At 34.5% G+C, this 25,495-nt stretch overlaps 1 protein-coding gene across 1 annotated transcript; it reads left to right on the forward strand.

The window, feature by feature from the left end:
- The first annotated feature begins 6,372 nt into the window (after nucleotides 1–6,372).
- On the forward strand, nucleotides 6,373–8,121 carry LOC114266336 (Dof-type zinc finger DNA-binding family protein). Its single transcript, XM_028207216.2, has one exon. It carries the CDS (start codon nucleotides 6,809–6,811, stop codon nucleotides 7,829–7,831), a length of 1,023 nt encoding a protein of 340 aa, XP_028063017.2. The 5' UTR covers nucleotides 6,373–6,808; the 3' UTR covers nucleotides 7,832–8,121.
- The last annotated feature ends 17,374 nt before the right edge of the window (nucleotides 8,122–25,495 follow it).

Consider the following 25,495-nt stretch of genomic DNA (forward strand, 5'->3'; position numbering starts at 1 on the left):
TCAAGAGAAAGATGAGTGTAAAGAGATATTTTTTAAGTGTATTAGAAGTACCCTACCTCTTTCCTTATGTACTTCATGCCAAATAGTGAAGTAAAGGTCATCATTTGATTCGAAAGGTCATCATTTGATTCGAAAGCTCACGACATGACCGAGCCTACTTTTTTTTTTTTTGTTTTTTGAACTAGACCAAGCCTGCTTAGCCCCGTGGGCTTTTATCCAATCCAAGATAGTACACCAGACAAACCATGTCGGCCTGAATGAGACTAGGCCCAGGCTTATGCTTTAAAACCTAGTTGTGCCCATAGGGTAATCTTGTTGGCCCGTGTTTCGATCGACATATTGGCTTGTGAAAGGTGGCTCTCACGTTCGTCAGAAATTTTGAAAAAGGTAAAGAAAATGAAATAATAATAATAAACTAAAAAATAAAAATATGTCTTAAATGTTGTCCTATAGAGGTTCGAAAGGTAACTCGCCGATCAGCCCATCTCACGAGCATACCAATGAGCCCATCTAGACCAAGCTCATTTGACAAGGCTTAGGCATAACATCTTGGCCTGCAGTCTAGCCTGAGCCCATAAAAAAGCCTACTAGGCTTAGTTCACAAGCAAACTTAGATTCTATATTCACGGGCCAGGTCGGCCCAATGCTAACCCTGGAGAGCCTTCCCTCTTGCCTAACCTAGCAGTAGAATATGGGGTTAATTATCAGCTAGTTCTGTTAAGGAGACTTAAATATCTATAAGCTCTATTGACTTTTTGAATGCATCAATTACTCCTACAATATCTATGTTATCCTCATTAAATTTTCATCTATCACGTTCTTTCATCTTCTCTTCTATTTTCTTATCTTCTCTCTCTCTCTCTCTCTCTCTCTCTCTCAAAGAACCTCATGCCACCATTATTTTTGGTTCCACCACTACCACCATCCACTGGTCACACCATTGTCATCATCGTCGCGGTTCATTGGGTACCACTATCGATCCACCACACCATGGCCGATCCACCACTATCGTTTGCCAATTATCTCCACCTTTACTGATCTACAATCTATTATCACTAACCATCGGCTTCTACTAGCCACCACCGTTGTTCATTGGCTATCACCACCGATCTACACTCTGTCATTGTCCATTCACTACTATCGTTCACCAACCAATTCCACTGTTATTGATCTACACTCCACATCTTTGATCTCCATTCTACCATCGCCGATCCATCGATCCAGTTATTTTAATGGTGAAATAGATTCTAAATGACTCCAAGCAATAGTGTTTTTTCAAATCTAGCCCCTCATTTTCCATCTCTGTTTCTTTTCAAAGCAAATCTACTACAAATTTATTTATCAGTCTCTGTTGTTCTATGTGTGTGCAAGAGGGGGTGTCTTGTAAGTAAGTGTAAGTAAGTGAATGAATCAAATTTGGCATCTGTAATTTTTTTACAAATCACTTAGTGACAAATTTATCATTGAAGTGTCTTTAATTCTTTTGTTAAAGATTTTATTTTTTCTTTCTCATCTATCTCCCTTATCCCTATCGTTCTCTTTATATCTCTCTCTGTTGTTGCTACCAAATCTGAGTAGGTGGTGGCAGTAGTGATGTGGTAGAGATGAACATTATTTTTGTTTGAAAATTGTCCAAAAAATGTGGTTAGAATTTGTCGAAGATTGGATGTGGTTTCTGATAGTTAGAGACGGAGACTGAAAGTAGTCACCGGAGGTTGAAGATGATTGCTAGCAATCATCGCCGAAGGTTAAAGGTTGTCTCTAGTAACCGAAGGTAATTGATTGTTGTGTAAGGTGATGTGATGAATGAGATAAGGAGAAGGCATTTTAGAAATATTGATGTTGAGAAAAGAAGCAAGACTTATAGGTAAATAAGTTCATTCAATAGGATCGACCCATAACTACTTCTAGAATATGTGCATTACCAAAAGATTACTATATAGACTAAAAAATCCCTTTTTTTTTCTTTTTTTAACTTGGACATGTGATTGGTTCTTGTATGATACTATGAGTAAGGTGAGCCTCACTCATAACATGTGTGGTTAGAAAAGTTATAAGAGGATTAGCACTCTAATTGGAGTAGTAGTCCACCACTATGAGTAGATTAGCAAAGATGGGTGACAGGTGGGATTGATGGTAAAAAGACCATTTTGTCCCTTAATTTCAATGATTCTATGATGAAAAGGGTAAATATGTAAGTTTACATGCTTAATCTCAATCAATTAATATCAACCCACTACTAAACAAATAAACACACTTTATCTTATATTTTCAATTTATTGTCACTATATTACTAACTCCTCACTCAATCCCACCGCACTCATAATTCTATCCAATTTAATCTGCCAAACAAATGTGACCACATAGTGAAAAAAACAAGTATAATGTTGAAAAAGATAGGCCTATTTTTACATGTGAGTTTCCTCTAGGAACCACTAAAGTCAAGTAAAGGAGGAGTTATTGGTTGGTCTTGGGAGACCGTCACGTGGTTACCCTAACGATGTTTTGATTGGTGGAGGAAGTGGATTCACTAATTTGTGTTGAATGATTGGAGAATATGAAGTGATGTGATGAATTGTAATTGGCAAAGAGTATGGCCACGTGGTGCCCTTGGAATAATTTTTTCAAGTAAAGAGAGGTGGGATGCAAATTTGGCCCGACCCAGCCCATCCAGGCCCAGGCTCGGGCCGACCCACTATCAAGTTGTGCGGGCTCTCGCTAAAAATTGAGCTAGACGAGGCCGCCCTACTTGCTCAAAATTGCAATCCAAGCCCAAGGTATACTTGAGTCTCAGGCTGGGACAGACTATTTCTTTTTTTATTTTTATTTTTTTACCAAAAATGCTACTGGGCCTCAGGCGGGCCCGACCTGGTGCCGGGCCTTGAGCAGGCCAATGTGTTGGGCTTTGAACTGGGCCTGGTGGATCATGCTTATAAGTTGGGCCGAGTTTTGAAACAAATGACTCAGGTCCAGACTCAAGATCCCGAGGTCCAGACTCAAGATCTCGAGCTAGATTCTGATCCTGGCCCAATTAACCAGGTCAACCCGTACTAGACCCCACAAACTTTAGGTGTGCCGCGGGCCGGTAGGCCAAATGTACACCCCTCGAGGTGGGGTTAAAAGGGACATCACAAGGGAAGGAAGAGACAAAGCTGTTGTGCCACTGCTACTGCTCCACTGATGCTGCTGCCTCACTGAAGCCCCCCCCAACCCTAGTACTACTACTCTTTTACTATACATGCCTGTTGTCAGTGGTGTTCTGATTTTACTTTACAACCTAATATTCTATCCAATCGCCCCCCACAACTATGACTATCTATATACATTCATGCATGTATGCATGTAAAATATATACATCCATCACAACATAGTAAAAAAAACCCACCATTATTTTTTAATTTCGTATTGAATTAGTCGATGTAGTTATAATTTGTGTTTAAAAACAATCAAACAATCTATTTTTTTTCTATTATATTCAAGTATGCGAAAAATTAACCTTCAACTAAAGAAAATAGGCAATTTCTTTGTGCTTTGCTTGGCGTGATTTTTTTTTGAAGTTGAAAGTTTATTTTAAAAAGAAGCCAAAAGCGTTCATTTAACAATTTTCAGATAATTAAAATATTCCAATTTTGCCTCCGTTTGAGAAGTAGGTTGATTTTTTGACTTTTTAATTTTTTGGCTATTTTAACCTGGGGTTAAAAAGCCTGGTTTGGGAAGGGCTTTTTAACTTTTTGGCTTTTTTGACTTTTTTTGTGAGAGAGGATTGTAATGATTATGGGTTGGATTTGATGTTTTGTTTTTTGTGGCTAAAATAGCCTATTTTATTTTTTGTGACTATTTTAGCCCCTAACCCACCAAAACCAACTTCCCACACTATGCCTTTGTCTCATAAATTGGAAGTTGCACTATATTTTAGAATAAACTTTTAAATTAAAGAAGCAAAAAATTCCTTTACCTGCTCAAACTATCACACTCTTATCTTTCAACTATCAATTTAAGTAATTACTCTTTAAACCATTAATATTAACTCATTTTACTCTAAACCATTAACAACATAAATATTTTTTTACAAAATATCATAAGCATCTGATGTGATTTTTTTTATCAAAAAAAAACTTTTTATTAATGAAATAAAAAATAATAGATCAATAAGGTTAAGAAAGTGCTAAAACTGCATGTGATCTAACAAGTCCAACACATACATCTGATCTTCTGAACGAGCTTTTCAGTGCGAGCAGGGATGTAATCGGTTTGGTACGGTCGGTATTTAGGTAAAAAATTATATCGAATCGATAATGTCGATTTTGTTATTTTAAACACCGATACAGACTGTTTCTCCCATCAAACCGCACCAAACCAAACCGATTGAAACGGTTCGATTTGGTGCGGTTTAATTGGTTTAAAATTTTTCAAACTTGAGCCACTTTTAAATATAATCATTAATCTATATAAAAATATTAAATTAGTTATTTGTCTACCATTTCAAACATATCTAATCCATCCATTTAATACATACTTTTTAATTCATAAATTAACAAAAAACAAAAAAACAAAAAAAAAGTTTAAAAATACTAAGGTTTCAAGAATAATGAGTTAGAATTAAGATTATACATAATAAGAGTTTACAAACTTAGATTATAAAGATGATAAGGTGAACTAATTAAGGTTAATAATTTATTATACTTATTAATATCATTATATTATTAGATTATATATATATATATATATATTGTAAATACAATATATGTTGAAGCGGTCAGTTTCGGTTTAGATCGGTGTATAAAGTGTTTAAACCGATACCGAATCAAAAACTGAAAAAAATCAAATTTAAAAACCGCACAGACCGATTCTTGTTAAAAAATAGACCAAATATAACCGATTTGATTCGGTTCAATCGATTTAGTCGATTTTTTTGATTTTTCTTACATCCCTAAGTACGAGTCATCTAAAGGTGACTCAAGCCTATTTGAGGTGCAAGGTGAAAAATTTTCATTGGACCGTTTGCAATTTTTTAAATTATTATTTTCAATATTTTGTTTGGGGACCTTAAATACTACAATTTTGATAAAAGAATTTTTTGTATTTTATCTTGATTGAGTAAATAGTAGATGTGTAAATATAAAAATGGGATCTTTTTTGTATCCAATGAAAAATGTTATTTTGTTCTCATTTTGATTTGACTGAGAAATCAACATAATTGATGAAATGATATTATTTGATAATTTAATATTGGCAATTTTTTTTATTTATTTTACAGAGATTTTTATTTTTATTTTTATTTTTTACAACAATTATATCTAAGGTTTTTTTTTTTTTTTTTTTTTAGTGTGTGTATACACATTGCATAGTGTAAATATAATAAGTTATCGTCCAGGTGTTAATTAGGGATATAGCTAAAATATATATTTTAAAATTTTTATCTTTAGTGATTTTTTTAAAAATTATATCAAATATATTTTACTTTTTAGGTCATCTTGTGTATTTTTTTTAAAATTATCTTTGGTAAACTTTATTTGGATTATTTTAATTTTTTTTAAAATTTTTAGATTCGTTGACACAAGGCCTTAAAACTAAATAAATAAATTGACATAATTTTTTAAAAAATATCTCTTTTTGCTTCTTCTTTTTTTATTTTTATTTTTTACTTCTTTGGTTTGTCTAATTGAATAGAACCAAAAAAGTATAAAGTTTTTTTAAAAAATTAACTATTAATGAAATAAATAAATAAATATCTCCAAACAGTCACTAATTTTTATTTTTTTGTCATACGATAAGGTGTTGGAGGATCAGTTAGTCAAATTACAACAAAAGAGTCATAGTCACCCTATCAACTCAAATCCGAACATCTAATATTTTACAATAGTTTCAAAGTATATAAAATGGTCATATTCTCTTGTCAATTATCATTTATTATATATTTTATATTTCTCAATCACTTAATATAAATAATTAATACATTATATTTTTTACCAATCATACTATGATAAGAGCAATGCTAGGTATCATAAAAAAAATTTCATGAAAATGATTATGAAAGATTTATAACATTTGAATTACACTTAAAATAAAGCACCACACACTAATCAAAGTAATCTAAGAGTCATAAATTTTTTATAATTATTTTCATAAAAAAAATTTCATAATCCTTAATTTTTCTCCTATAATAAAAGACTATGTAACCGTAGTTCCAAACTATCAAATAATCACCCATTATTATAACGATGGTATGTTGGTGTAACCCATAAACCATCAACTGTCGAGAAGTTCTTCCATCCACATATTGTACTGATTTTCTTTTTTATTTTATTTTTAAATTTCACATTTTTCTTTTGACTACATGTGGATATCTCTACTCTGCCAGATCACTATCAGATCATCTACTTTTCTTGTCTCTTCTCCTCTCCTCCTCTCTGTATCTCTCTACATGTATATATATACCCAAGTTCCTTTTCTAGCTCTCTCTCTCTCTCTCTCTCCCCCTCTCCCTCTCTCTATGATATATCTCTATTTTACCAGATCTAACCTTTAAACACAGCTTATTTTCCCACATCCCCGTCCCTCCTTGATGAAGATCACAAGAACCCATCAACATCCCTTCATCTTTCATCCCCATGCATGAAACTATTCAATTGATCACTATCTTTGCCTCTTCCAAAGGAAACTGAACAACCCCATTCGATACCCACAACTAATCTCTCTCTCTCTCTCTCTCTCTCTCTCTCTCTCTCTGTGTGATATATACAGATAAATATACTTTATATTCTGTGATTTAGGGTTTCCTTCTGTTCAGCAGTGCAAGCAAAGCTGTATGATGTCCGCAGAGAACATTTCGGCAAAGCAGACCTCAAAAGATGAAAGCCAGAGCTCCAGCAGCCGTAAAACCACATCGATGAGGCCACCAGAACAAGCCCTCAAGTGTCCAAGATGTGATTCACCCAACACAAAGTTCTGCTACTACAACAATTACAGTCTCACACAGCCAAGGCATTTCTGCAAGACATGTAGAAGGTACTGGACTAAAGGTGGAGCTTTGCGCAACGTCCCCATCGGCGGTGGCTGCCGGAAAAGCAAGAAGATTAAATCATCTTCCAGGCTCTCCGGCGATTCAAAGGACTCCGGTGGCTCTTCGGATATCGGCGGATTGAAGTTCTTCCATGGTCTCTCTCCTCCTGCCATGGATTTTCAGCTTGGTGGTCTCTCTTTCCCTAGGCTTCACTCTTCACCTGCTGGTGGATTTAACCAGTTTTCTTCATTTGGGGACATTTCAACAACTTCCACTGCAACCCCCTCCAGTGCTGCCGCTTGTTTTGGTATGGACACATTGGTAAATTCTAATCCTCTAATGGGTATGGGACTCAATTTTCCTTTATCTTCTGTACTAAAACAAGGGGAGAGTGGTGGATTTGGTATGGGAGTTCAAGAATTGGGTTCGATGACTGTTCATAGTAATATTGCATCTTCTATTGAGTCCTTGAGTTCTATCAACCAAGATTTGCACTGGAAGTTGCAGCAACAAAGATTGGCGATGCTTTTCGGTGGAGAGAATCAAAAGGAGAGCAGTGTCTCGTCTGTTCCTCTGGAAATTGAAAACCAGACTCAAAAGCCACAACCCATTATGTTTCAGAATCTGGAGATCTCAAAACCAGAGGTTTGTGCCGTTGGTAATAATTCAAGAAAAGACAGTGCAACTGAGTGGTTCTTTGACAGCTCTTATGCACCTGCAAATCCTATTCCAATCAACAGTACTACCTACAATGGCAATGAAACCACAAGCAACTGGAATGGAATTCAGGCATGGACTGACCTGAATCAATACAGTGCACTGCCATAGTTGAGAAAGATCAAGAGGAAGACCAAAGGTGCTTTGCTTATCTAGAAAAATAGAAAACTTCTTATATGAATGAATATATAAGATAAGAGTAATCAAGACCCATCTTTGTTTTGTCTTTATTTGGCAACTATTTAGATCCATCTAATATCCATCACCAATCCTTTCTTACTCTAGTTTTTTTGGGTTGTAAATCAACATGGAAAAAGGTTGGAAAAGAGGGAAAGTAGTTTTTCTTTTCTTGTCTTTGTTGGGTTTTATACTAGTAAGATGCTGATCAACAGCTTTAGTTACTGATGTTGTTAACCTGTAATTGTTGATGTGTTGTTCTTCATTTGTTTTGCATATTCCTACAAAACATTTTATGGTCTAAACTAGTTTGGGATCAACATAATAAAAAATTTAAAATACAATTATTTTATTTTTTGGTCTTTCAAATTTGTGTCAAACACTTTTCTCAGTGTGGTCCATCATGTTCATGCATCATGCATGCTTATGATTAGGCAATTTGGAATATGATAGGTGTTAATTGATCTGAATTCTCAATGAGTTGATGATGCTGTTTCTCATTCTATCTTCTAAACCTTCTTACTTCAATCTCTTTGGGATCTGTGATGTGGATATTGGACCGTTATTAAATGCAGTTAAATGGCATATCTTTGATTTGTTTTATGTTCAGTCAGTCTTCAGAACTCTCACTGTCACAGTGTCTCTCTCTATCAGGGTAACTAAGCACCTCTCAGTTTCTGAACACTCTATGAAACATAAACAGTTGCTGGGTCATCGCTATGCCTAGGCCTTTCAGACTTAACCCTAGACTGCTCCTCTCTCTCTCTCTCATTGCATAATTTGGTCCAGGGAGGTGTGGTTTGGTGGTGTCTGAAAAAGTGGTGGTTTGAAAGTGTATTGAATGAAAGACTGTCTAAACATTTGAATGACTGAGAGGAGAGAGAGAAAGAGAGAGAGAAAAGGAGAGCGCATTGGCATCTATTGCTTAGCTTTCGTTCATTTGTATCACAAACATGTTCAGCTTAGCTTTTTTGGGTCTTGGATAGTGAGCCCTAATTGCCACTGGAGACTTTCATTGTGCTTTTGTTTGTGAGTTATGTTGGGTCAAATTTTTTTTAGCTTTCCTAGATACTTTTTACCATTTTCATTCTTTCCTATCACTTTTTAATTCAATGAAAAGAAAGAAAAATTCTATCATGCATATCCTTTTCTGTTTTTTTTTTTTTTTCTTTTTTTAATTTAAATTATGTTATGTGCACAATTACTTTTAATCATTGAGTTTAAGGAAATAAATTTAAATTATTAATTATAGTTACATTAGTCATAATTAAAACTTCCTTGTCATAATCAATCACCATTTTTATTGTAACCAAATTTATTACAATCATATCGTAACCAGTTTCACTTTCATTTTTTTTTTTTTTTTTAATCCGGGTAAAAAGAAAAGTTCACCTTCAAACATAACTTAATATTACAATGAGTTTTAATTAATTTTCATCTAACAATGAATTAGCCCCGGCAATCGCAATGATTAATAATCAAGCATCACCATTATCCGTTCCCCCCTCCCCCAGGCAAAAAAAAAGTATAAATAAAAATCTCTTCATAAAATCAAATTTTAGTTTTAATTATTGAATTCCTTTCTTCTTCATTTGCTACGGGTGGGCAGCAAACACTTCTTTGGATGGAAAACTTTAAATTAAAAAGATAAGATTCTCTATTTGAATTTTTCTTGTTTCTTAACTTGAACTTTTCTTTACTACATGATCACGTTAAAAATATCAATTATGGGATTAAGAAGTGACTTGAAGCAAAATAAAAGACAGAATTCCAATAAACAATCTGACCTTAATTAAATATCAAATATAAAGGAATGCAATGAATTTTGTCATCAATCAAGCAAAGTTTTTCTTATTATCCATTACCTCTGGTTCGACACGACAGACGAACCAGTAACCCCTCTAACTGATTCCTTTTTCCGATTTACTCACTATTCCAGTTTTTAAAACATTGGTGAGTATTGAAACACCAGCTAACAAATTTAGTGGCCAAAAGCATTAGTTGTTTTTCCAGACCAATCATTTGGTCTCGGATTTGTGAAATTTCAGAATAGTTTGAATTTTTTTCCCTACTACAAGTTTTGATCGCCACATAATACAATAGATTTGCTGACCATCAAAGTGATGCTGTTTTGATATCTGCGATCAAAATTCATTAGTCGTTAAAAGTTTTTTTGCTCCCGCTTTTTTTTTTTTCACAAGCCTTTAGTTTTCACGATCAACATTTCAAATTAGTCCTAGAACACAACATTTTTGTGATTAAATCACATTAGTTGTGGAAAATAAAAAATAAAAAAAATTGACTATTAATTTTTTTTAGTCAGTCAATATATGTTTTTCGCGACAAAAAAATTTGTAGTCAATAAAAGTGTAATTTCCTATAATGACCTTTACTGTCGGATAAGGCAAAGACTTTTGAAGTGACACAAATCAATTCAGTTAGAAGAAATTTGAGATGAGGCATTCTTTATAAACAATTATATTCTTAGTTTGAAAAAAGAAACTTAAGAAAGTGACAGGGTACTCCTAGCCTCGGTTTGTTTGATAAATTAGATTAGATGGAATTATGAGTACTGTAAAAATTGAGTGATAGATTATTAGTATGGTAGTATTAGATTACAGATATAAGATAAAATGTATTTATTTGTGTACTGGTGTGATGATATTAGTTAGTTGAGATTAAATCTATAAATTAGGGAAAAGTCATTATCACATTCAAGATAACTTTGTTGCTTTTCAAATGAAGGGCAAAATGATCTTTTAGCTATTAATCTATCACTACAACAGATTATATTTTTTGCGACTAAATTTTTAGTCGCCAAAACATTTTTGCGACTAAACTTTTTGATCGCCAGCTTTGTCGCTAGATGATTGTCAGGAAAGGTATTAGCAACTATTTTTTTTTAGTCACCGAAAGTCATCAATTGGCGACTAAAAATTTAGTCGCCCAAAGTTTTCAATAAATGTGCTTTTTGTTTTAGCGACTAAAATATTTAGTCGCTAATTTTTGGCTATCAATTATTTAGTTGCTAAAAACGTGGCACTCTTTTTTAGTTACCAATTTTTTAGTCACTAAAATCATGTGTTTCTTTTTAGCTATTAATTTTCTAGTCGCCAAAACTTTAATTTTTTTTGGCTACTAACTGTTTAGTCGCCAATAAGTTCTCTTTTTATTTTTTGGCTACTAAATGTTTAATCGCCAAAAGCTCTGTTTATTAATTTTTTAAAAATAGACAAATAGAATATTTTTCATTAATTTCTAAATTATATACATTTCATTATCAATGCAACCTGAATCTGTACAAATACAGAATAATACATCTATCAATTATAATCTAAATCCATGTCCTTCTTTTGTCTCTTTTTTCTTGTCATATTTGGGCTGCTATGTCAAAATGGTGGGGTTTTTTTGGGGCTTTGCTGGATTCAGTGGAAAGGTTGCTGCTCTGGTGGAAAGGTTGCTGCTCTGGTGGAATGGAGCCAAAGTCAGGAAATCAAATAAAGTGTTATGGAGAAGTATACCTCTAGCAACATTGAGGTCTATTTGGAAGCTTAGAAATGAGTGCAAATTCAATAACTCAAATCCTTGCCTTGATGAAGTCATTGGGTTGGTCAAGACTAGAGTTGCTTTATGGGCGAAGACATCTTCTAAACTAGCTAAGTTTTCAGTTGATGACTTCATATTTAACATGAAGCAAATCAGAGTTTGCATTGGTGGCAATGTGTAAGTGTGATTCCTACTGAGCATTGGTGACTTGGCTACTTCAGGGCTGTTGGAGTATTGGGTTGCTGATGTTGTTCTGTTTTGCTACTGGTATTTTGTTTTGTTGCTGCTGGTGTTTGCTTGCTGGTTGTTACTGGTTTTTCAGTTGCTGGTATCTTATTTATTTGCTTGTTTTAGTGTTTTTTTGTGCTTTGGGCTTGGTTTCTCACCAACCTTTTGGCTTGAGCTAGCATATGGTTGGGTGTTTCTCTTGGTACCAACCTAGTTGGGATGAAGGAAAGCTCTGTGATGCTTTCTGCTCTTTGCCTTTGCTTTATTAATGTTATCCATATGTATATGTTTGATGCTATCAATAAAGTTTTTTGTTGATCAAAAAAAAAAAAATACTCATTTCATTATCAACTATCTAAAAACTTTAACATGTAAAACTCTAAATCTAGAACAAAAATCAAAACCCATTTACTCAAAACACAAAAATCAAAACCCTACAACATAAAAAATAAAAATAAATAAAAAATTAAAAATCCTAGAGCTAGAGTGAAATGGGAAAATAAAGGAAGACAGCGAGAGAAACAGAGAAGGACAGAGAATAACCTGAATGTCAATGGAACGCGAGACAATGGTGAGCTGTGGTGGCGACGTTCGGCTTTGGAAAATTGACGAACACTGTGGTTATGTACGACGGTGAGATAAGGGCGATGGTGATTGATTCTCTAAGAGAGAGAGAGAGAGAGAGAGAACCGTGTGAAGACTAAGAGATTTGGGCAAAAACTTAGGCACCAATATGAAATATTTCCCACTAAAATTTTATATAGATTCGGCGACTAAATTTTACTAGGAAAATATTAACATATGACAACTAAAATTATTTTAGTAGCGAAAACATGAACTATCACTGACAAAATAAAAAAATTGGTCGCCAATAGTGTAATACCATTGCTGACTAAATGTTTTTGGTCACTAAAAATACATATTTAGTGACTAATTTTTTTGGTCGCAGAAGACTAAATTAAACTTGCACGAAATTATATTAATTATTTGGTCACTAAATTATTATTTGGTCGGAAAAAATTAATATATCTCAATTAAAAAAAATATTTAGTAGCCTAAACCCTAAACTAATGACAGCCAATAGTTTTTTTTGTCGCCTATTGTTCCACTTTTGGCTACTAAAGTTTTTTTAGTCGCTAAAAATTAATATACCACGACTAAAAAAATTTAGTAGCCTAAAACCTATGATAAAGCCGACCAATCATTTTTTTAGTCGCCTATTGTTACACTTTTGGCAACTAAATTTGTTTCAGTCACCAAATTTGGTCGCCAAAAGTGTAAATTGTTGTAATGTATGGGAGTGGACTACTAATTCCAACCCTCTCATAGAAATGTTAATCCCACTATGAGAGAGAATTAATAGTCCTATGAAATTAGCAATTCCAAACCATCTACAAACAAGTATGTATAATAGAGCCCACAGATTACTAATCCAATCCCCCATTTCCAATACCCCAATCAAACATGCCTTATATAAGGGTCACACCCTTAAAGGTTGAGGTATATATATATTTTAATATTCAAAAATTATAGCTTGAAGGATATGTTTAAGTATGGATTTAAGTAAAGATCTGGAGAGAAAATAAATAACTTATATATGAATGTATATGAAATGTAATAATATTTTATCTATATTTTTTCCTTTCCCTTTTCAACTCCCTATCTAAATTTATCATCTAAACACTAAGGCCTCGTTTGGGAACAGGCTAATTTAGTAACTTTTTGGCTAATTGGCTAAAAAGGTAGGTAAAAAAACTTGTATGTTTGGGATGGCTTTTTGAATAATTACGAAAAGCTGTGCAAAAAGTAGAGAGAAGCCGTAATTGTTGACTTTTTGGTATGACTAATTGGCTAATTTAGTAACTTTTTGACTAATTGGCTAATTTAGTAACATCCCAAACGAGGCCTAAGTAGTAATGTTATAGTGAGTTCCCGGACAAATTGTTAGGCTATGTTTGAAGTATAAATTTGAATAAGAATTTTGAAATGAAAAATGAATATGTATATGAAATGTAGGTACAATATTGAAAGTTTGCGCCGGGGGGAGGGGGAATTATTTGAAAACAAATTTTCAAAGAAACATAACATCACTTGATTACACAATTTAAAAAAACTTAATCCAAGCGTGTTGTTGCTAGTACCTCACCAAGCAATCCAAGCGTCTCGCCTCCAGAGTGATTCACCTTACACCCTCTTACTTATATTTTGTGTGTATTTTTCTATAGACCTAAAAATTTTGATGACTATTTTTTTTTTTTTTTTGGTATCAAATACGTCTAATATATACACAACACATAATAAATTTTGCATATAGGTGGGATACTAATGGATCTCTATCTTTTAGTTGTGGGGATAAAATAAAAGACGTATCTTTTATTTTTGAATTTGCAGGATACAACTTACCTAATTTTTCATTTAATTATCTTTTAAATAGATAATATAAAACTTTCACTAATTGCAATAATATCCATCAACACATTACAATTAAACCCCTAAAAGTATAGAATTACAAGTGAGACCCTTTCTTACAATTAGTCACAAACTTCCTTCCACCAAATTATATTCCACATGAACTACTACGTATAGACAAATTTATCACTATCAAAAAAATCCTAGCTCATGTAGGTGAATTCTAAATTTTTCCTTCTTCTAATTGGACCCCAAAAGCATTTTTCAAAAATAATACTTTTGTAATTATACATGTGCAAATAAAAATATTTTTATGAAAAAGTTGCCGGCCAGTTTTCTTTTGGTCCAATGCTAATAGAAAATATTGCTTAAATATATTTTCTCACTTTAAGAATGGCGGATCCAATGTTAAGCACCTATCTAAATCAATTATCACTCACATAACCCAACATGTCCGTATATAACCTTTGGTTCAGCGTCACCAATTGACAATATCAAAGTTAAATGAATAGTTAATTAATTTATACAAGCCTCTCAGGTCAAAAGAAAATAAGTGTATTGTAATAAAACTACATTTTAAACTGGCAGTGATCATTCCATAGGTATTCTCAAAACTAATCATGTTTAGTGCATGTACTTATTGCATAGCACTCACCTATTTGCCTAAAGTCACTACCTCAATGATGGAGTAAATCATTCTATCATACAGCAGCAAAACAGTTGTAGGCCATAGTAGTGCGACACCCAATCAACACCTATATCCGAGAACATTAATTGGGACTACAAAGTACCGAAAAATCATAACTACCAACTTTTGGTTAATTAACCATTACTATATTTTTCTACAATGTTACCCAAGAGACCTTATGTTCACATCATATGTAACATTAAATACAACATTACCTAGAATAATAATATACGAAAATGCAAAATAAAATGTCAAGAAATTTGTTTAATTAGTTAATAAAGTCAACAAATTGATTTTTGAAAACACAAATGCTAACATTAATTATATTTCATTAATATTTTGTCAGCCTTTTTCCTTTCTTTTTCAATTTTTTACTAAAATTCATACTCCAAACATAGTCTTTAATGATTTTTTTATGGAAGTATCCTAACACGACTTAACAAATATTAATCTTGTTTTTAATCGTATCATTTTCCAACCTCAAAAAATAAAATAAAAAAATTCCCTCAATATGCGCGTAGTACAGAATTTTAGCCATACCTTACTTTTTTACTATGATGTTGCTTTTGAATACCATCGTTCTGTCTCTGCCACGTACGTGTGTGAAATCGAATTCAATGAAGTCTAAAGTTATCCATAGAACAGACTTAAAAGATTGACAATCAATTATATATTTGATTTCTTAGAATTAATAAATATAAATAATTTCCTATATATATAGATATGGGTAACTTTTCAATGTGGTCTTGTTGCTTGTATGGTTTTTCTTCTCAGTAAATAATTAAAGATCTGAAGACATTCATTAGGACTAAGTTCTTTGTGATTAGTGTAGAGAGAGACACAGAGAGATGTGTGGCTCAGGAACTGAAGACCATGAAAGCAGCGTGATTAACGTGATAGACTCACTGGAAGACAATACTTTTTATTTTGTATTTTTTAAAATACAAATCAACTGTGTGTTTTTGGTCAACTGTCAATTACAAAAGGCAAGAAGTTCATGAGTCGTCAAAACGATGGGAAGCTATATTGTCTTTCATCCATTCCCATGTATCATGTAACCCCTATAAGCTGATGCCTCACGCTAATCTGAAGCTTTTATCTTGTTTTTTTTTTTTTTTTTTTTTTTTTTTTTTTTTTTTTTTTTTTTTCGAACTGAAAAATCTAAAATCTTGAGATATTGATTTGTGATTATATATCAATTTTAATCCCAAACAAACAATCAAAGATAAATTAGTACAACAATTTACTGTAGAAAAATCACAATTAGAGCGCCTCCAATTGTGATAAAAAAAAACTATAAACAAAAGCCACAAAACAATCCACTAAAAAGACAAAAAGAATTACACAAGTGTGCTTTCAATTACTTAGCGAATCTATGCTCAAATTAAACCGATCCCAATGTGCCTCTTCTACCACTGTCTTCACCTCGGAATTGTTTTGCTCAACATTAAATCCACAATGATGATGTTGAATCCACGACAATAAGTCATGACAGAATCCATCAATGCTTCAGGCCCAAATTCTACGGAATCCACCGAAAAACAACTCTCTCTTTTGTTTTATTGTGAATAAAACAAAAGAAACAAACCCTGTGATATAATCTACTAAATTCATGATATATACTCTTACAGATATCAAAGGAAACAAGCAAAGAAATTCCAGATAAAAACCCTAATACTCAATAAGAAGATCTGGAAATCGTACCCTAAAAACTAAATTAATCACAAATTTATACCAAACAGAATCGCAATCTCCGCTCGAGCTTAGGAATGGACGCTTGAGTAGTCGGACTAAAACACGTGTTTTAGAACAAGGAACTACGCTCGAGCACAAGAAATTTCGCTCGAGCGTAAAAAAACAACTCCCAGTACTTTTGCAAGCAAGTGAAACTTCTGAAGGGATTGCATCTTCACTCAAGCACAGAAAAGTTCGCTCGAGCAATCAAACAATTTTGACTGCAATTTTGCTTTTTGCTATGGGGACGCTGCCCCTCGACCCCGCTTGGGCACTGCCCCCTAGACCCCCGCAAGCTAGCCGGGCAGCTCGATCTCCGACAAAGTCAGCGAAGTGGCAAACATGATAGATTACGATCACAAGCTCCTCTGCATGGCATAATTCAAGTTAGTTTCGCATCTAAAAACTCATAACCTCACTGAAATGAAAGATCGAATAAAATTACAACTAAAAGAAGTTTTGTCAAACAAGATTACCAATTACAAAAACCTAACACAAACAATCACTTTAATGTTTGCCTCACATTCAAATTATACTTTTACTCATGGTTTCAAATAGGAGGCACCTCGCTATAGTTATTTTTTTAGAGTAATTTTTTGGATGGCTACGATTTAATTTTATCAAATTAGAGGCACAACAATTATATCACCTTCAAACTCTCAAAATCTAATCTCATCACTCCATAATCACTCTAGAAGATCCTGACTACCTCTATTGGATGGCTATTTGGATCTTTGGGCTTGACCACGGGTTCTGTTTTGATGATATGAACTATTTATTTATTAAGCACTTTATATATTTTATTCACACAAAAAATAGGTCGATCCGATAATCGTAACATATATAATTTGTTGCATTTGTTACCCAAAAAAAAAACTTTTTTTTTGAAAACATAATTGTCGTCCATTTTTTAGTAACAAATACGATAAATTGACTATGTTATATTATCGGATCGATCAAATTTTTTTACTGATGAACACACGAAATGCTCAATAAAATAAACAGTTCAAATTATCAAAACTGAACCTCTGGTAAGCCTCATGGGTCTAAAAATGCCATCCAATCCAAATTATAGACTAAAGGGAATCCTCCTCTTTTAAATGAGTGCATTTAGGCCAGATGTCCATTTTTAAAATCTTAAATCTTGTTGGGAAAAAAGGACACCCATCTGTCCAAAACTTACATATTTGTCTATTTGTCTATTTGTCCAAACGCCATCTATCTATCCAAAATATCACCTATTTGTACATGTCTCCTATCTATCTGATTATTTGTTCAAAAATCACCTATTTATACACCTATTCACCTATTTATTTAATGTCACCTATCTGTTCACCTTACTATCACCAGCCATCGTTGTCGGCCACTACCGATTGTCATTCGTCGGCAACTTTTATGGCGCCAACATTTTTTCATCTCTTGTCCTTATCACCAATACATGTTAAACTTTGGACCAAATAACATATCGCTCCATTGGTGTGAATTTTTCATCAATTAATCCTTTAAATAATTGTATCAAGAGATATATAATATCACTTAACAGTATTAGAAGTATCGATTGATATGAGTGTCACGCAGCCAAGAATTTTTAAATTTAATCAGCCACCAAAAAACCAAATATAGCGACCAAACCAACCTTATTGACTATGACCATATCGATTAATCAATTATAAACTAATGTGTATCAGGAATCAACCTATACATATATAATTTTCATTCAAGCTGATATATTGAATTGTATCCTTATCAAAAGACAAAAATCCAATACTTATTAGTCAAAAATCAAATATATCAATATTAATGAGTATTTTGATAACTGTGTGTCTGGATTAGTTTACACACACCTCGATTAATCTTGGGATCTACGCAAAGCACCCTCTCCATATGAATTGAGCAAATCCTAAACAAAACATGTGGATGCGATCCCAACGAGTTAATAGCATCTAATGAGAGTTGAACTTGAAACCTGAAAAGAACACACCCCAAACCCTAAGTTGCACACACTAGGCCTCCCCAAAAAAAAGAACGAATATTTTGATTTGAAATGAAATATCATAACAGATTACATCATTCTATACGGAAAACTTGTGATAAGCACAACATTAATAAAATAAATAGATAAAACACATTTATATTCTTTAAAGTACATTTATAATTTCTCCTTCACCCTTAAACATAGACCATTATTGTGTTCTTATGTGATTCTTCATTTTTATTTTCTCGTTTTCATTACTTTCGTTATAGCCCAATTTGAGAGTTTAGAGCATTTTTAATTCTTCACCAAATCTTTATCAAATTTTAATTTGATAAAAAAAATTAATAAAAATGACGTTCAATCATCTTATCAAACTTATATCAAATCAAGTTTTTACGAAATTTTTCATCAAATCAAGATAAAAAAAATAAAAAAAATAAAGTTTTTCACAAAATTTGGTGAAATAAATTTTTGGGGATATGCTTGAAATTTTCCAAAAGGATTTGATGAAATTTTTAAGTGAAGATTGGGACAATCAATTTTTTTTACCAAATCAAGATTTTAGTTAAATTTTACAAAAAGCTATTGGAACTCCCCATATTAAATCAAATTTGTAATTAATTTTTTATTTAAATCTGATAAAATAAAAAATAAAAGATTGAAGTGTCAAAAAATAATTGATGGAAATCTTTATCTCACTTTATTTGTGTCAAATTGCTATAATAATAAAACAAGTCATGATCATGTGTCACTCTCATCAATCAACTTTAAGCTATAATGGTATTTTTTTTGTTTTGTTTTGTTTCGTTTCGTATGTGATAACAAGTTTAACCAAGAGAGAGACAGAAGACAGAAGAGGCAGAGAGAGTCAAGTTTTAAACCACCCCTAGAAAAAAACAAAAATAAATAAATAAATAAAATAAAAAATAAAAAACGAGAAAAATGTTGTGAAGATCGTCACTCTCTTTGGCAGCTTCCTGGCCTTGTGCTGCAACAACACACAACACCCCACCCCCTCTAATACCTCCCACACTCTCCATCCCCACCACACCATCCACCCACTCATCTTCATCATTGCAATTTTAGACTCTAGTGCATTGCGTTTTTGTTTGATATCAATTTTTAAAAATTTTGTTTTTGATTTTCATTTTATTATTAGTGTTTTTAGCTAGATACAAAATTAATGAAATATTCAGCAAAATCTATTACTCTCAGAAAAATACTATGTGCACAGAAGGTTTGTCCACGGAATGTATAGGGTTCACACGGTCCCATATGTGTGGGCTCCATTACATGTATCATTTGTCTATTTTGTGCACAGAGGCTCTATGCATATAGGTTTCGTTTGGAGGGTGGGTTAACTTTTTAATTTTTTGATTTATTTGGTTATTTTAGCTTGAAATTAAAAAATCTAATTTGGAAAAGGTTTTTAATTTTTTTGACTTTTTTTTAAGTTTTTTGTGAGAAAAAGAATATAATAATTATAAGTTAGATGTGATATTTTATCTTATCGAACTAAAAAGTTTAATTTATTTTTTGTAACTATTTTAACAAAAAAAAAAAGTCCTCAAACCCAACTTCCCAAACATAGGCATGGTACTGTTTTTACTTTCGTAGTGTTTACATTTTGAATTGGGCTCCTTCTAGTCTAGATTGTGGGGCCTATTCATTTTATAATTTTGTTTATGTATATCATTCCCAAAAATAATAACAATAATAATAATAATAATAAATAAAATTATTTAACAATCATAACATATTCAATTTATAACGTTTTTCATCCTAAAAAAAAAATTGATAATTTATTTAAAAAATACAGTTGTCACCTATTTATTTGAAACAAATACGATAAAGTAAACAGATTACGATTATTAATCTATCTAATTTTTTTGTGTATTTACAAAATAAACTGTTCAAATTATCGAAATATGACTCGTAATGAGTTTCACGAGCCCAGATAACATCCTTGTACGGGAAGGAAATATTCGTCGCTATCCGTACTTCTCGTGCCCAAGCTTCACTTCACTCCAAACAAGCTCAAAATACAACAACGGTGAGCTACCCGGCGGGTGTGATACCGGAAAGCCCCTCCGGCGATCAAGTTAGCACCCTTTTAGAGAGAAAAAAAAAAAGAAAAGACCAAAGACCAATCGAGCTCTGGTTAGCCAGAAATTCAGACCTCTTGTATCGAGGCGCCACTTAGTCTATATAGCTTCTATGTACGCTACTCTACTTGTCCTTTCCTAGACACGTGGCTGTACCGCCCTCTCTATTCTTTACATGCGTACCCGTCAATATCGCCAAACCACATTGCCCAAACTGCCAAACAGTATTGACGCACACCATTGGCGGGTTTCTCTTCTCACACTCCAATTGGACCACCTGGCAATTTCCACCGAGCTAAGCATAACCCGGTCAGTTCCAACCTCAACTCCGGCCGACCTTTAGGGTGAAGCTTAATAACTTGCTCGGTTTGGCGAATTCTGTTTGTTCCCACTGACCTTGCTCAGCCTTAGACCATCGCTTCACCTAGCTCGGCTTAGCCTGGTCCAACTTCTGGACCTTGGGCAAACTCAGCCGCATGATCTAGAACCTCGGCCAAACTGCCCTTGGCTATGCCAACTCGGTCGCGTAATCCAACGTAAGGCCCAAGTCACAACTGGCTCGGTTCGTTTTCTTAGCACAAACTCCTCTCTCAATCACATACATAGCTCAGCCCATTCTGCTCATTAGATTTTCCCCTCTCAATTGCCTCTTAATCCCATCAGTTACAACCTGATTGGGATTACTTTATTCTTGTATAATCTTCATTTTAGCTCGGTTTGTCATTTAGCTTCATGATAGCTCGGTCAAGTTTTATCACTTGTTTTCGAGGTCAGCGCTGCACTGTTACACAAATCTTCAAAGCTCAAATTTTTCAAAATGTTCTTCGATTTTCGTGTTAACCACTAAACCAGCTTAACTAGGCGATTTACTTCTTGGCAAGCGAAATCAGCGCAACTCCTTGGTAAGCAAAATAAACTTAACTCGACGATTTACTTTTTGGCGAGTAAAATCGGCTTGGGAACTTCCTTGGCGAGCAAGGTCAGCTCGGCAATTTGCATTTTGGAGAACAAAATTAGCTCGGCAAAGAACTCCAAGGTTCCAAGCAAGGTCAGCTAGGCGACTTGCTTCTTGGTGAGCAAAATCAACTCGCCAAGGCACTCAAGGTTAGTGAGCAAGGCCAGCTCGGCCACTTGCTTCTTGACAAGCAAAATCAACTCACAATTTGCATTTGGCGAGCAAAATCAGCTCGGCAATTTGCATTTGGCGAGCAAAATTAGCTCAACAAAGAACTCCAAGGCTACGAGCAAGGTCAGCTAGGCGACTTGCTTCTTAGCGAACAAAATCAGCTCGGCAAGGCGCTCAAGGTTAGCGAGCAAGGCCAGCTCGACCACTTGCTTCTTGGCAAGCAAAATCAGCTCAGCAAGGAACTCCAAAGTTGGCGAGCAAGGTCAGCTTGGCAACTTACATCTTGGCGAACAAAATCAGCTCAGCAAGAAACTTCAAAGTCGACGAGCAAGGTCGACGAACAAGGTCAGCTCGGTAACTTGCTTTTTAGCAAGCAAAATCAGCTCGGCAAGGCGCTCTAAGATTGGCGAGCAAGGCCAGCTTGGCCACTTGCCTCTTAGCGAGCAAAAATCAGCTCGACAAAGAACTCTAAGGGTGGCGAGCAAGGTCAGCTCGGCACCTTACATCTTGGCAAGCAAAATCAGCTCGGTAAGAAACTCCAAGGTTACGAGCAAGATCGACGAGCAAAGTCGGCAAGCAAGGTCAGCTTGGCAACTTGCTTCTTGGAGAGAAAAATCAGCTCGGTACCTTACATCTTGGCGAGCAAAATCAGCTCGGCAAGGAACTCTAAGGTTGACAAGCAAGGTTAGCTCGGCACCTTGCATCTTGGAGAGCAAAATCAACTCGGCAAAGATATAACAACCCTGACCCATGATTAGCGCTAATTCATGTTTTTGTATACCTAATAAGTAATTAAGAAGAAATCCTGAGTTAATTACATGTGCATTGCATCTTTTTGTGGTTATATCTGTTTAACGTAGAAAGATCTGTTCATGTTTTAGTTTCAGTCTGCAAATTGAAGGCCTTATCAGCATTTGATTTTGAAACTGATTTGATTTATGTGTTATTTGGAATTTTTAGAATTTTCTGGTAAGGTCAATTAAAATTCGATTTGGAACGATTAAAGTAGATTAATTAGTGGTCATTAATTTAAATTAAGCCAAAACTAATTAAATTAATTCTATGAAGCCTATTTAAGGCTCACTTGACTTCACTAGTCCATTTTGCTCACTCACTACCTCAGATTGATGCTCTAAACGTAAGAGAGAGAAAGAGTAGGAAGATTTGGTTTTAGGCTTGGAAATTGAGCTCAAACCAAGGATTTGTTAGGAATTGTTCACATTTGAAGAAGATTTGAGAGTTTCAACTTCAACCCTTGTGAATTCAAGTCTCTAGGTAAGGAATCAAATTCTTAGTTGTGTAATTGAGTTAGATTTTTCAAGACCTCAAGTAAATTAGATGAATCCATGTGGGAATTAAGTTAAAGTTGAAAAGAATTGAGTCATACCATGGATGCATATCCATTTCTTCACAAATTGAGCATGATTTCAAAGAATTCCTTCATGCATGTGTTCATCTCACTTATGTTTTGAGAATTCATTATGTTTGACATCCTCTCATTTCATTTGATCATGATTTAGAAACTTGAAGCTCAATCATTTCATGCATGTCATGTTTTTGGAGAGTTCATCAAGTTTAAGTTGAATTTGTGAACAATTGGCATGCTTTTGGGCCTTGATTTCATGAAATGATCTTTAAATCATGATGTTTTGTGAATATCTAAATGTTTTTCAGAATATTGGCCCAAGAGGATGAGTTTTGAAGTGTTTAGTTTGAGTTTGAAGCTTGGAGACCAAATCTGGAAATTCCAGAATTTGAATCTACGCTCGAGTGTGGGAGTTCACGCTCGAGCGAAGCACTCTGAATGCGTGCACTTCCGCTCGAGCGACATGATACCCACTCGAGCGTGAAATGCAGGTATCCAAAAGTTCATATGTTTTGCAGCACGCTCGAGCGACAGAAGCCACGCTCGAGCGAGGGCCTGAGTCTCAAGCTCGAGTGAAAATCGAGCGTCCGTCGAGCGTGAAAAATAAGCAACCAGTACTTTTTCAGAGTTTACAGTCCGCTCGAGCTAAGGAAGTCACACTCGAGCGAACCCTTACTTTTTGCATGTCTGCTCGAGCGAGGAAAGCCACGCTCGAGCATGGACTCTATTTTCCGCAAGTTTTGGAAAAAGTGTTTCAAATACATTTTTGCATCGTCATTCCATCCTAGGTATTCCTAGGCCAAGATTAAGGCATAATAAGGAGAATCAATGAAGAGACACACTAAGAACAAGAACGTAATGGGTTAGATGTTTTCCAACGTGTGTTTTAGATGTGTATTTGTTATGTGTTAATGTAGGTCATGTGCTGTAGACCGTTTGATTAACCTACTTTGTATGTCTGCACCCGAAGTCAACTGTGAGTAATAGCTTAGTAAAGTTATCTTCAACTTTATTTATTTTCTGTATGATGAATTAAGATCTATTTTCTGAAATGATATATTCTGTATAATGAATGATTGTCCAATTTCTGACAATGTATTCGTGACATCCTTAGCATCATGTGATATCTGTTAGCTGTTACTCGGTATCGGAGGTTCCATTATGGAACTTATTATGTCTGCACTCTGTTACTCGCACCGGAGGCTCCATCATGGAGCTCAGCATATCTGTTATCTGTTACCCGGATATGGAGGTTCTTTTATGGAACTGGTTATTCATAGCCAGCATATGTTCTGCATCTGTTCTGTATCTGTATTTGTTCCTGTTATGTTAGCGCTAATGGATATACCACGTATGATTGAGCATAAACTCTGATTTCTATATATGATCTGAACAAGAATATGAATATGAATCTGTTATGCATCTGAATTATGATTTCTGAATCTGTTTAGACATCATTCATTAAAACCCTTTACTCTGTTATTATTCACTGGGCTCCAGGTCACTATTTATATTATGTATGTAGGTGTGCAGGCACGTGACCAGGCCCAAAGTTGGCGGCCTATGTTTCAGTTTTTTTCAGCCAAACTTTGTGCCTCCCGATGAGGTTCCGGATGGAAACAAGTTTAGTGGTTGTTTGTGTAATGTACTAGACTTTGCTGCTTTTAAGTGCAGACAAGATTTCTATTTATATGTTCATGAAGTGATGTGTAAATACTATATCTTTTGACTTCGCTCGCAAGTTTTTTTTTTAAAGTTTTAAATTATTTGTCTATCTGTCTCATGTATATCATCACAGCTCATTGGACCACGTATATTTTGCATATTTGCTTCTATAGGCCCTAACTATATGATATTCTGGTAAGAGGCCTTTGGTAATCCAAGGATTATTGGCCGGTTACGATGCTAAACCCATAAGGGCGGGTTTGGGTTGTGACAAAAGAACTCCAAGGTTAGCGAGCAAGAACAACTCGGCATCTTGCTTTTTGGGGAGCAAAATCAACTCGACAAGAAACTCCAAAGTTGGCGAGCAAGGTCAGCTTGGCAACTTGCATCTTGGCGAGCGAAATCAGCTCAGCAAGAAACTCCAAGGTTGGTGAGCAAGGTCCGCTCGGCACCTTGCATCTTAGCGAGCAAAATCAGCTCGACAAGGAACTCCAAGGTTGGCGAGCAAGGTTAGCTAGGCACCTTGTATCTTGGTGAGCAAAATCAGCTCAACAAAGAACTCCAAGGTTGGCGAGCAAGGTCAGCTCGGCACCTTAGTTATTGGCGAGCAAAATTCGCTCAGCAGGGGACTTCAAAACGAGCAAGGTCAGCTCGACCACTCGTTTCTTGGCGAGCAAAATTTGCTCAACAAGGAACTTCAATGTTGGCGAGCAAGGTCAGCTCGGCAACTTGCTTCTTAGCGAGCAAAATCCACTC

The sequence above is a fragment of the Camellia sinensis genome, chromosome 1 (assembly GCF_055761805.1).
Source record: "Camellia sinensis isolate YWXY chromosome 1, ASM5576180v1, whole genome shotgun sequence".
In the NCBI taxonomy this organism is placed as follows: Eukaryota; Viridiplantae; Streptophyta; class Magnoliopsida; order Ericales; family Theaceae; genus Camellia; species Camellia sinensis.